Raw genomic sequence first — 13,357 nt, forward strand, 5'->3', positions numbered from 1 at the left:
CAGTATAACCCTTATTTACTAGAAAACAGTTATCTGACCTTTCATTTGAGCCCCATGGTCATCCAAAAATGTGAATCATGATGGGGAGCTTGACCAGTACCTGTCATTCATCACCATTGGCCGTGGTTACCATGCAATTGCATCATTTATTTCAGAAACTGACTTGATAGTTGGAGTAAAAAATGATGTTTTTGATTACTGACTATAGGTTATGAGAAAAAAGGCATTTGTTTTTCAATGCAGTACTGTGTACTTGAGTTGTACATTTGAGCTAGAACTCTGTACTTGAGTTGTACATACATTCCCCCACAGTGGAAGCCGGAATGAGAACATCATTTTTGGAATGCCTAGCTCTTCTTGCTGATTTTCAGGGGTTTTGGGGAGCTTACTTGCTGATGCAAATGTGAAAATGTTGCCTTTCTGATAAAATGTGATAATGCAGTAGGCCTGCAGAGATGAGGAAAGTGTTTCCGGCTGGGATGTGGCACTTGCCAACTCTGGAGCAGCTGCTATCGGCCCTGACATTTTAATGCCTGCTGTCCATTAGTGGCACGGTGGCATTGCCCACAGCACTGAACGGTGGTGAGCCTAGCGCCCACCACCAGTTTGTTAGCATGCTTATGCCAGGAGACTGTCAGTGCATCTCCAGACAAGACTGTTGTGGCCTATGGGAGTTCAGACATTGCTATTAGACCAATCTGAGTCTTTGGAAATTATAGTTATTTTCCTTTTGGGTATGCATGGAAAAGCTGTCATTTTTTATGTTTCATATACTGTATGCAAATTGCACATTTTCAATGTTTGTCTGATGTGGCGCAGTGGTCTAAGGCACTGCATCGCAGTGCTAGCTGTGCCACTAGAGATCCTGGTTCGAATCCAGGCTCTGTCGTAGCCGGCCACGACCGGGAGACCCATGGGGCGGCGCACAATTGGGCCAGGGTAGGGGAGGGAATGGCCGGCAGGGGATGTAGCTCAGTTGGTAGAGTATGGCGTTTGCAATGCCAGGGTTGTGGGTTCGATTCCCACAGGGGGAAAAAAATATAATGTAGGCACTAACTGTAAGTCGCTCTGGATAAGAGCATCTGCTAAATGACTAAAATGTAAATGTAAATGTGAGGTTGCGCCTCGCTATTTGTAAACCAGGGCCACGTTCGGTATCCAGGAATCTTATGAAAACTGAAAAAGTACTACTTGAACTTGTACATTGAGAACGCACATATTTGTCCTCAAAACTGACGACAATCCTTCTGTATGTTTTGTCCAGGTGTGGAAGCGGTCTGGAGCCTGGTTCTACAAGTTCCTGCCCAAGTACGTGCGCCCAGGGAAGGAGGGGCCAAGTGGTGCTCCTCTGGGACTGCGAGGGGCCCATGGAGGAGGGCAGAAGATGGCCAGGAGTTCCAATGTCAGCCGCACCTACACATGGGCACACAGCAAAGGTCAGTCAGTCACTCCCCATGTCCACTGTAATACAGTTATTCCTTATTTGGAATAGTTTAAAATGGGTGCATTTGGTGTCCTGTTGCGGCTTCTTTTGAGACATGCTTGAACTGAAAATAACCATCAGTTCTTTATAAGACAGAAATTCGACATGATTTCAGTTTGTTTTTGTACAATAACAAAACAGTGACATAGAGATGACCTTAGATTTTAGAATACTCTTTTAGTCCATGTTTGATTAGGATGAACCTTCGCTGGCCGTGTCCGAAAACTTGTACTACTAGTAGGCTTTTTGGGTAGTAAAGAAGAGAGAGTTTTATAGTATGTTAAATTGTTACAAATTAGTGTGTTAAATGAAAGGATGTCATACTCATTTTCGTTTTTTCATTTAGCATGAATTCGCTGCACACTATTGAGGAAAATAATAGTATTTTCCTACACACGTGTTTGACAACAGCTGATAATTGGATAAAGGGGATGGGCTGTGCCTAAATGAACAAATGGCGTGGAACAACCCAATTGCACTTAAGATGACGCCTCCTTTGCATGGATGAGCTTAGTATGTTGATTTGTTGCTTACATACATTTTTACTGAAAAGTATTTTCTAAATAGTGTGTAGTATGGTTAGTACATAGTATACACTGAGTGTACAAAACAGTGCTCTTTCCATGACATAGACTGACCAGGTGAATCCAGCTGAAGGCTATGATTCCTTATTGCTGTAATTTGTTAAATCCACTTCAATCAGTGTCGATGAAGTCGAGGAGACATGTTAAAGAAGGATTTTTAAGCCTTGAAACAATTGAGACATGAATTGTGTATGTGTGCCATTCGTAGGTTCCAGATGCACCGGTTTAAGTGTGTCAAGAACTGCAACTCTGCTGGGTTTTTCACGCTCAACAATTTCGTGTGTGTATCAAGAATGGTCCACCACCCAAAGGACATCCAGCCAACTTGACACAACTGTGGGAAGCATTGGAGTCAACATGGCCAGCATCCCTGTGGAACGCCTTTGACACCTTGTAGAGTCCATGCCTTGTCGAATTGAGGCTGTTCTTGATGTGTATTTTTAATGGATTATCAGATAAATTGAGTTAATCATGAACATATAGTTAACATTCTTGGTGGCTAACTGAATTGGGCCGTTTGTTTGAATAGAGTTTGGGCTAGACTTTTGTCTCCTTGGTATCTTCTTGATTGATTACAGCTTGAGGGGGTGAGGTTTGTGTAATTTAGGGCCTTGTCATGTTTAAACTAAACATGAGTGTGTGTGCAAGACAGGGGAGCGGGTGATTGGTTGGAGTAATAGTTCAGCCGTCCTCAGGGACAAAGGAAGTGGGCGGAGCAATAAAAAAGCGGGAAAACTGAAGAGGACTATATAAGATGGAGGGAGACCGTAAGAATGTGTGCCCTTCTGCAGACGGGTATCGGCTTTGTTGAAAACTTTATAAAGTCATTTCTTGATGTAAGACCTTATTTGTAATAAAGTATAGTGGTTATTTTCCACAACATTCTGAGGGCAAAAGGGGGTGCAACTCAGTATTAGGAAGGGGTTCCTAATGTTTTGTACACTCAGTGTATACTTTTAGTAAGCAGTAGGTAGAAAGATTTCGGATACAGCCGCTGTTTTCCTTCAACCCTGTTCCCACCCGCCCCATCCCCATTCCCAGTTTGTTTTGACCATTTTATTTGGTTGAGAATTATGTTTTCAATTTGGGCATTTGTGTCGTGTTAATCTCATAAATCTCCCGTCTTTAATTTGGATTCCCTGTGTGATGTCAGGGGTTAATTCCAATAACTTTGTTTGCGTTTTTTTCTTTTTGTTGTTAATTTTTTCAACTCCTCCTTTTGTTGTTTTACTCTCACAGTTTCTTAATTGTTTTCTCCAAATGCATCAAAAGGAACTTTTTTGAAGGGAGCCTGATCAAATAGCTGACGCTTGTTTTCAAAGTCCCCTCTTATGTTGGCATCTTATCTTAATTGGACAATTCCCAAGGACGACGGAAGCTCCTTTAGAGAAGCAAGGTTAAGAAATGTTTGCTCTAATATATGTGGGCTGCTTCAGGTCCAAAATCTCCACCCTACAAGGGAAGGTGAATCCAGATCTTCGTTGCCATTTATCTTCAGTTAAATTGTCAAATCTGATAACATAACAATGGTAACAGTGAGATGCATCATCATCACTGTCTATTGTCTCTGTGGAGCTACAGTATAACAAATTCTATATATTATCTGCAGTTGTGCTTTGGATGCACCTTACAATCGCTATAGCAGTTTGATATAAAGTGGACAGTGTTACTCTCACAGCTTTATAAACAACAAGATCAACCGTTGTCATATTCACTGAAAGTATCATCGCCTTAGAATGCAAGTCTCCCTTTCTAAAGGCCTCATCTATGTTCTCTATTGAGTTTCTCAGGGCCACGCTCCTCATCTCTGATGCTCAATGGCTTGCTGGGGACCTCGGAGCACCATTATGCCACATATTTGCTATGACTCACCTGGGGAATGATCAAACAGCCTTTGATGCAAGGCCACAGATATGTTTCTGACCGTGCACCTAAGCTATTCTAAAAGTGTTTGTCGCTGCGTTTGCCTCAATAGATATGTGAGCGTCTCCTCTGTTTATTTTATATCACAAGGCCATAACTGAAGCCTTGTATTTATTGAAACCCGAGCGAAATACGTCTGTCTGAGCTTAGTTTATATCACCCTGTGTTTGGTAAGCAGTTTCAACATTCTGTAAGCCTGAAGGGTTACGTGTGTTTTTATGTGGCGTTTATATATGTCTGGTGCCTGCTTTCTGACATTTAATTCATGTTCTCAGTCCACCTCTTAAACTGCATCATATTTATGACCGCATATTGAAAGAGAAATTCAATTTTGCCCAAAAAGTTTATCGGGAATCCACTGCATTATTGCCAGGACTGGTCCATTAATAAAGATCAAATTGATATCAAATACTACCTGAAATATTGAGCAGCTGGTTGCAATTTGCCTAACCCTTTCAAAAAAAGCGAGCAGAAAATAACGATTTATGCTAAATAAATTGGGTGTGACACGGATAAAAACCCAACCATCTGTTATTCTTCATTCAATTAAGTAGTTCAATGTGTGTGTGTGTGTGTGTGTGTTGTGCATGTTGTGCGTGCATATGCTGTATAGTTAAATACATACTGACTGTGTGTGTGTGTCCTTTTATGTACAGTGGGGGAAAAAAGTATTTAGTCAGCCACCAATTGTGCAAGTTCTCCCACTTAAAAAGATGAGAGAGGCCTGTAATTTTCATCATAGGTACACGTCAACTATGACAGACGAATTGAGATTTTTTTTCCTGAAAATCACATTGTATGATTTTTAATGAATTTATTTGCAAATTATGGTGGAAAATAAGTATTTGGTCACCTACAAACAAGCAAGATTTCTGGCTCTCACAGACCTGTAACTTCTTCTTTAAGAGGCTCCTCTGTCCTCCACTCGTTACCTGTATTAATGGCACCTGTTTGAACTTGTTATCAGTATAAAAGACACCTGTCCACAACCTCAAACAGTCACACTCCAAACTCCACTATGGCCAAGACCAAAGAGCTGTCAAAGGACACCAGAAACAAAATTGTAGACCTGCACCAGGCTGGGAAGACTGAATCTGCAATAGGTAAGCAGCTTGGTTTGAAGAAATCAACTGTGGGAGCAATTATTAGGAAATGGAAGACATACAAGACCACTGATAATCTCCCTCGATCTGGGGCTCCACGCAAGATCTCACCCCGTGGGGTCAAAATGATCCCAGAACCACACGGGGGGACCTAGTGAATGACCTGCAGAGAGCTGGGACCAAAGTAACAAAGCCTACCATCAGTAACACACTACGCCGCCAGGGACTCAAATCCTGCAGTGCAAGACGTGTCCCCCTGCTTAAGCCAGTACATGTCCAGGCCCGTCTGAAGTTTGCTAGAGTGCATTTGGATGAGAAGAGGATTTGGAGAATGTAATATGGTCAGATGAAACCAAAATAGAACTTTTTGGTAAAAACTCAACTCGTCGTGTTTGGAGGACAAAGAATGCTGAGTTGCATCCAAAGAACACCATACCTACTGTGAAGCATGGGGGTGGAAACATCATGCTTTGGGGCTGTTTTTCTGCAAAGGGACCAGGACGACTGATCCGTGTAAAGGAAAGAATGAATGGGGCCATGTATCGTGAGATTTTGAGTGAAAACCTCCTTCCATCAGCAAGGGCATTGAAGATGAAACGTGGCTGGGTCTTTCAGCATGAAAATTATCCCAAACACACCGCCCGGGCAACGAAGGAGTGGCTTCGTAAGAAGCATTTCAAGGTCCTGGAGTGGCCTAGCCAAAGGGTATATAACAAAGTATTGAGAAACTTTTGTTATTGACCAAATACTTATTTTCCACCATAATTTGCAAATAAATTCATAAAAAATACTACAATGTGATTTTCTGGATTTTATTTTCTCATTTTGTCTGTCATAGTTGACGTGTACCTATGATGAAAATTACAGGCCTCTCTCATCTTTTTAAGTGGGAGAACTTGCACAATTGGTGGCTGACTAAATACTTTTTTTCCCCACTGTATACTGTAGTTCACTACACATCTACCTGTCAGTGTGTGGACCTGTGGGATGTTTAAGGGGATTTTCATAAAGTCTACCGTCATGGGGCTGAGAGAAAAAAAGTCAGTTTTAAAGCAAATTTCCTGCAATTCAACACATTTTGCCACAGGGCTGAGAAACAATGTGCAGTTTTAAAGCTAATTTCCTGCAATTCTACAATTTTGCCATGGGGCGGAGAGAACATTTTACCGTTTAAAGCTAGTTCCCTGCAATTCTACACATTTTGTCATGGGGTTGGTAGAAAAAAATCTGTTTTAAAGCTAATTTCCTGCAATTCTACATATTTTGCCATGGCTTATGCTGTGTTCTTATTCTATCTGAGTGTCTCAAACATTATAACAAAATCAATGAGGGCTCCATGCCAAGACATTTTTGGAATTTTAGATTCTCTCTGACTGTCTAGTTTTTATTGGTTAGTTCTGAATGATGATGTTATTTAAACATATATAGCTTTGTTATCTTTTCAACATACTTTATATATGTTTTTTGTTGTTTAAGTTTACACTGACAACGTTTTACCATCCTGAAAATTATTATTATTATATTTTTTTAAAATATATTTATTGGAGTGGCGGCAACAATTTAGCACCAGCGGCTTGCCACTGCTAAATGAATATAGGGGAAACACTGAAATATAATCATTAGAATATGAATCATACACCCAGTACATTCATATTTGAGACTGTATTAACATACTGTCTACTGTTATTTCAAATGACAGATGAACTGGGTTCTCAAACAATCATCTTTTCATCAGCACTTCAGAAGACACACGCACACATTATATAGCATTACACATTTCACATTACATCACATAGCATGAGCTATGGGCTTGTCACGTTTGGGCCCTCTTCACATGTGCTTTCCAATAGGCCAGGCTGAGTCATGGTCAGCCATTGTGGTCCCAGCGCAAGCACGGGAGGGATCAGATGGTGTCGGCAGCTCCGGCTGTGACCTGTGTGAACCGTGGCCCACATCCTCGGCGCAGATGAGCGGATACAGAGCTGCAGAGGAAGGGGAGGGCTCACAGCTAAACAATCTGGACACAGACTCCAGCAGGTGTAAAAGCTGATCTGAGTCCAGTTCTTAGGAGCTAAGGAAGCACGCAACGTGACACCACACTGCGTCAGTGTAGTGTAAGGGCAACATTTTTGTAAAGCAAAAGAATTGTGCAAAGTGCAAAAAATATCCATAAACCTCAATCTGGCAGCATGATTGGATTTGAAACTTTTCTTTAACAATGTGTGTTATAAAGAGGAGACTCTTTATGTAATGCTCAGCTTACTAAAGTAAAATAATCGGCTCCTTATAACGCATATTGTTGGTTTCAAATTAAGTCACACTGCGAGATTACTGTATTTTTTGCACTTTACTGTATTTTTTTATTACTGTATTTTTTGGCACAATTATTTTGCATTAGGAAAATGTAGCCCTATGTCTTCTTCTGGATTGATTGAAGTGAAGCATCTTACTCTTTGATTAACTATAAAGTCACAAATATAATAAGATTTTTTAACCACATGGATTTTTTGGGTTGGGATTGATGGCCTTTTGTGATACAGTCTTCCCACATGCATAGTAGTGATTTCCATACCTTTACCTGTATAGGCTACTTAATTCCCGCCTTGTTTTGTGAGCGGGCATGCATTGTGTGAGATTGAGCCATTAAAGCACTGGTCTGGCCTCAGTCCTATTTCCAGCTTTAGAGGGAGCCTTGTGGCTGTTGCACAGCATGGAGAGACACTGGGCTCTAATGACTGGCTCGGCTCATTACAATATCCACTAGTTTAGAACACTTAGAATACAGAGGATTCTGTGTTTGGAGGGCAGGTTTGTTTTACTTATGATGCTTTGTGTGGGGGGTGGGTGGGTGCATCAACCATTCAATTTTTTTGCGAGTCGTGTGCGTGTGCATGTATTAATCAACCTTTTTCTTTTTCGAGGTATGAAACCAGTCATTTTACTAACCACAACCATGTCCAAAATAGCATCTCGCTTATTATTCATAATAACATTGACTTGTGTTGTTTCGACTCGGCCATAGATAAAGCTATTGTGCTTGACCTCGCCCCACCTGTCTAGATGAATGGGGTGAGTCCCAAATGGCACCCTATTCCCTATATAGTGCACTTTATAGCACTTTATAGGAAATAGGGTGCCATTTGAGATGCAACCTTATTTTTTGGGGCTACATTTCGGTTGGCTCCGACTATCTATCAGCTCTTCCTCCTTGGTGAAATGCCCCAAGATCATTTGAATTAATTTCCCCGGGTTAATCAGAGATCATTTATGTAAATTCCTAAAATGGGTTTCATTAGTGTGCCTGAAATTCTGTATTTGGCTGTGCAAACCGAGTAATGATGATAATACCCCGCTATTGATGGGTTCATAGAAGGCAATGGGTGGTTATTTTAGGATGGAGGGGTGCGGGGTTGACATGGAGGGAGCGAGAGGGTTGCTCTGTCTCTGGACAATACCTTTGGAGCTCCATTCAGTCAAAGGTTGGAATGGGAAATACCCTCTGTTCTCTGTTGAGGGGGATTCCATTGATTGTGTCTTTTGAACGCTATTGTACTGTGCTGTGCTGTTTTCAATGAAGTCTAGTGTACTGGAAGATGGCGCTGCAGTGGATAGCTGCCATCTTACAGACTCCTGACCAATTCTGTTATTTTGGGTGTTTTTTTATGCTGATCTTAACTTTACATAATATTTTCGCCATTATTTCTTATGACCGAAAGCAGCTTCTGGACATCAGAACAGCGATCACTAACCTCGATTTGGATGAAGATTTCTACTTCAATGAGTCGGCTGCTGTGGATGTGTACTGCTCATTCCGGACCAGGCCCTAATCCCCGGGACTCGAAAGAGGAAGAGACGGTGCAAGAGAGGCAAACGAGCGGCTCCCTGACCAGACTACGTCGATGAGTAAATAAACCACCTCTACACTCCGTTCTATTGGCGAACGTACAATCACTGGAGAACAAACTGGACGAGGTCTGTTCGAGACTATCCTATCAACAGGACCTAAAGAACTGTAATATCCTATGTTTTAGGAGTCGTGGCTGAACAAAGACGTGGTCCTCTGTAGCTCAATTGGTAGAGCATGGCGCTTGTAACACCAGGGTAGTGGGTTCGATCCCCGGGACCACCCATACGTAAAAATGTATGCGCACATGACTGTAAGTCGCTTTGGATAAAAGCGTCTGCTAAATGGCATATTATTATATTATTATAATATACTGTACATCTAGATGGTTTTTCTATGCATCACCAAGACCGAACGGCATCTTCGGGTAAGGTTAAGCGGGAGGTGTGTGTCTCTTTGTTAACAACAGCTGGTGAGTGATCTCTAATCATAAGTGTCGAGGTTTTGCTCGCCTGAGTTAGAGTACCTCATGATAAGCTGCTGACCATACTATTTGCCAAGAGAGTTTTCATCTACCACCACAAACCGATGCTGGCATATCACCTGTGCAACTAGAAGCTAAAAAACTCTCGATCACCTTTACTCCACACACAGAAACGCATACAAATCTCTCCCTCGCCCTCCATTTGGCAAATCTGACCAAATCAAACTATCCTCCTGATTCCTGCTTACAAGCAAAAACTAAAGCAGGAAGTACCAGTGGCGTGCTCAAAATGGAAGCGGTCCGATGAAGCAGATGCTAAGCTACAGGACTGTTTCGCTAGCACAGACTGGATTCCGGGATTCATCCGATAACATTGAGGAGTTTACCACATCAGTCAGCGGCTTCATTAATAAGTGCATCGCCGTAAAAAATCTGAGTGGCTGGTAGATTTTTTAATCTACCTGCCACAGTGGCTGGTTGACCAACAAGTTAGTTTCAGACCCTGAACAGGACCCTGAACAGCATCTACCCCAAGCCATAAGACTGCTAAATAGTTAGTCCGGGTAGCTAATGGTTAACTATTTAACTATCTGCATTGACCCTTTTTGCAACTCTTTTGACTCATCACATACGCTGCTGCTGCTGTTTATTATCTATCCTGTTGCCTAGTCACTTTATCCCTACATATATGTACATATCTACCTTAATTACCTCATACCCCTGCACATCGACTCGGTACTGGTACCCCGTGTATATAGCCAAGTTATCGTTACTCATTGTGTATTTATTCCTGGTGTTATTATTTTATTTTTGTTTGTCTCTGCGTTGTTGGGAAGGGCCCATAAGTAAGCATTTCACTGTTAGTCTACATTTTTGTTTACGGAGTATGTGATAAATACATGTTGATTTTATCTTTATTCAGGTCTTTTTAATCAAGTGGACCTGTCCCACATCCATTCTCATTTTACCTGATTGCTGTTCTGTTTTAAGGCTATCGGTAACAGTGATTTCAATCACAAAACTGTTCAATCTCATTGCCTTTGTCTATAGCTTTAAAGTAAGGAATGTTTTAGGTCAATGGTATTGTATTCCATTGCTCAGAAGAATTCTATAACCCTGCCACCGCATGTAATCATGATCATCAATTAAATGTGCTTTCATTGACTTGGGTGACAATCTCCCCATTCCCACTAACAGGATAAAGCTCTCTTACTAAGTGATGTGCCTGAATACTAGGTGCTCCATTTGGCAACTAAAAAGGGAGGCATTTCAATCTGTATTTCAGGATAAACACTGTATAAATTCACACTGTGTGTTTTCCTACTCCGACACCCATTTTAACATCACGCTTTGAAGATGATGATTAAAAAAACGACAATGAACATTCCTTGCCCGTGAGTTGTGCTTAAAATGAGCTGTTCAGAGGTATGAGTCATATTCGAAGTGGACGAGATCAATTGAAATTAGAGATCTCTCTTGCTCTCTCTCTCTGGAGACCCCAGGTTTCTGCATGGTAAGTGGTAGAGATAGCCAGCCTGCTGATGATGCTACCAATCATCCAACAGGGCCTTCCAAATTGGCTCACAGAGACAGGGAGCAATAAGAAAACTTGACAGAACAACCACGATTTTAACGCAGACGCCATCTGTGGCGTCGGCTCGAGACGGTGACTCTTAAAAACGTTTATTTGGCCAAATGTCTTCCGAGGTAGTTTTTTTTTTATGACGGAGAGGGACCTAGTCAGACCTCAACATGATCCGTGCGCTTTATTGTGTTTGTTCAAATGAAGTGCTAAAATAGCTACCGTATGCATTCCCTACGGTACTGCAGGTGCAATACACATACTACTGAATGAAGACTAACCACTATACCATATAGTGTCATTAGATCTTATGAAACATGCCTCTGTTTTGTCATCACTGCCATGGCAAATAACTACACGTCAGTATATAGGTCTTGAAAGCATTTTTTCAAAAGAACGGTCAGCAACGTGCCAGATTTGTTGCAATGCTGACAAATTATGTTGAACTACATCACATATAACAATACATTCCACTGCACCTCTCCGGTGTATGTGACAATACATTTTTTTTAATAATTTTTTTTGTACTAGCATACAGCACATAGTGCCGTTCAAACTGTTAGTTAGAGCGACGTGTTAAATCTTGACCTCTATCTAAGGAGTCTCAGTCACTTCTATTTGACACCATCTACTCCACACAGCCATGAACACCTGTCATGCCTCACTCACATTCTTGCCCTTCGCCGTGCAACTGAGTCACACAAACACATTGTACTCACCGAGACCTCTGACTGCATTACCCAACCACACTGGCGATGACATCTGAATCGGAACACAATCAATTGAAACCAGAGCGTCTCCTCTGAGGAAGCCATTATTCTTCATTTAGTTTTGTTTGCCGCCACTGCTGATTTGGTTGTTTAATGAGATGGGAGTATAACAAAAAGCATGAGAACATTATTTAGTGTAGAGGTGCTGACTAACGGTGAATAAACTGTAAGCTATAAAAACAAATAAAGAGAGTCGCACACACTGTATAAACTCCCAGTAATTTATTGGGTAAGAAACCACCAACGTTTCGGCATCACTGTGCCTTCTTCAAGCTAATGTCATGAATGCTTGAACCTGGTTATGTAGACAAATAGTGGAATTAGTGCAACCAATGACAATAGTGAGGGGTGTGTTGTAATTGCTAGGTTAATCAGAATGAATTGAGCTAAACTGTTAAAAGACAATAGCCTACAGCATATTGAATATATTATGCCATTGTTATCATTAGCATGAGCATAACATTAGCATCAACATACATTGTTTCATTTAATTTCACCTATATATTTAAATATTTCCAATTTCATTATGCCAAAAGTGCAACAAGCATGTAGAGAGCGAGCAAAATGCCACTGGTTTTCTTTTTTTCCCTTTTCTTTTTTTAAGGAAACTGGAATCCCACTCGTATTTTTCAGATTTTATTGGGATAGATAGTTGGGTGGGGGGGGGATGTAGGTTGAATGAACCAGTGGGATTCATATGCACGCTAACCTGTACTCAATATGTGCTGCAGGCAGCATTACCCACTAGACCAGCCAGAGGCTCTCCTTATTTCCTTTTAGCTTATCGCTGTGCAGCTCTGTGTTTTTAGGTGAATGATGTATACCTCTGCACCCCAGATGTTTGTTGGCTCAATAAGGGTGGAGAGAAGTACAGAGTCAATCACAGGGCAACTCCTCTGGAGGTAGTTTTGGAGTTGAGTGCCTTGCTCAAGGGCACAACAGAAGGAAATTGCACATATGCTGCATGTTACCATGGTATCCTCAGAGAATTGCTGTCGAGCAGCAAGATGTACTGGAAATAAAAACCTAAATATAAGTCTTCCCATAAAATGGCTGAAATGTGCCTTCTTTTAGATCTGGCTGTCTGTAATCCTCTAAAACACTAGAAAACTTGGATTCCTAAAAGGTACTTGAGGCCTAGGCTGTATAAAGTGGTGTCATGTTCTGCATATCACAATCTGAAGTTGAGAACTTACATTTTCCACTCCAATAGTAACTTTTTTCCCCACTTGATCCGCGCAGTCATTTTGGGGAAAGCTGAAAAGCCAAATGCGCAGTCATATTCTCCTCTTCTGGGCTGGTGCGGGAGGGAATCGCTGTGAGTCAGCAATGAGAAAGAAGTTGCTGCTCCCTTGGCCGTATTCATCAGGCCAGATTGAAGAGCTGGGTGGTATTTGACAGGGCGCATGAGAAAGGATTGAAAGAGAGAGAGGGGGTGTGTACAGTAAGTGCATGCGTATTACAGATGTGTATGACAGCGTGGGTTTGTGTGTGCACCTGTGTATATGCAAGTCAATATGAATGCGTGAGAGAGAGAGCAAGCACACTCAGTCCCTGCATTTCCTGCCTGATTGAAACCACGGC

The 13,357-nt window shown here is 41.6% G+C and overlaps 1 protein-coding gene across 1 annotated transcript in view; it reads left to right on the forward strand.

Moving 5' to 3' along the window:
* Positions 1-13,357, forward strand: part of doc2b (double C2-like domains, beta) — a 324,284-nt gene that overhangs the window by 53,115 nt on the left and 257,812 nt on the right. Inside the window, exon 6 of the mRNA XM_084178089.1 lies at positions 1,265-1,436. Within this exon, the coding sequence (XP_084034215.1) occupies positions 1,265-1,436 (172 nt within the window). The remainder of the gene's footprint in view (positions 1-1,264; positions 1,437-13,357) is intronic.

The sequence above is a fragment of the Coregonus lavaretus genome (assembly GCF_964263955.1).
Source record: "Coregonus lavaretus genome assembly, chromosome: 15".
In the NCBI taxonomy this organism is placed as follows: domain Eukaryota; kingdom Metazoa; phylum Chordata; class Actinopteri; order Salmoniformes; family Salmonidae; genus Coregonus; species Coregonus lavaretus.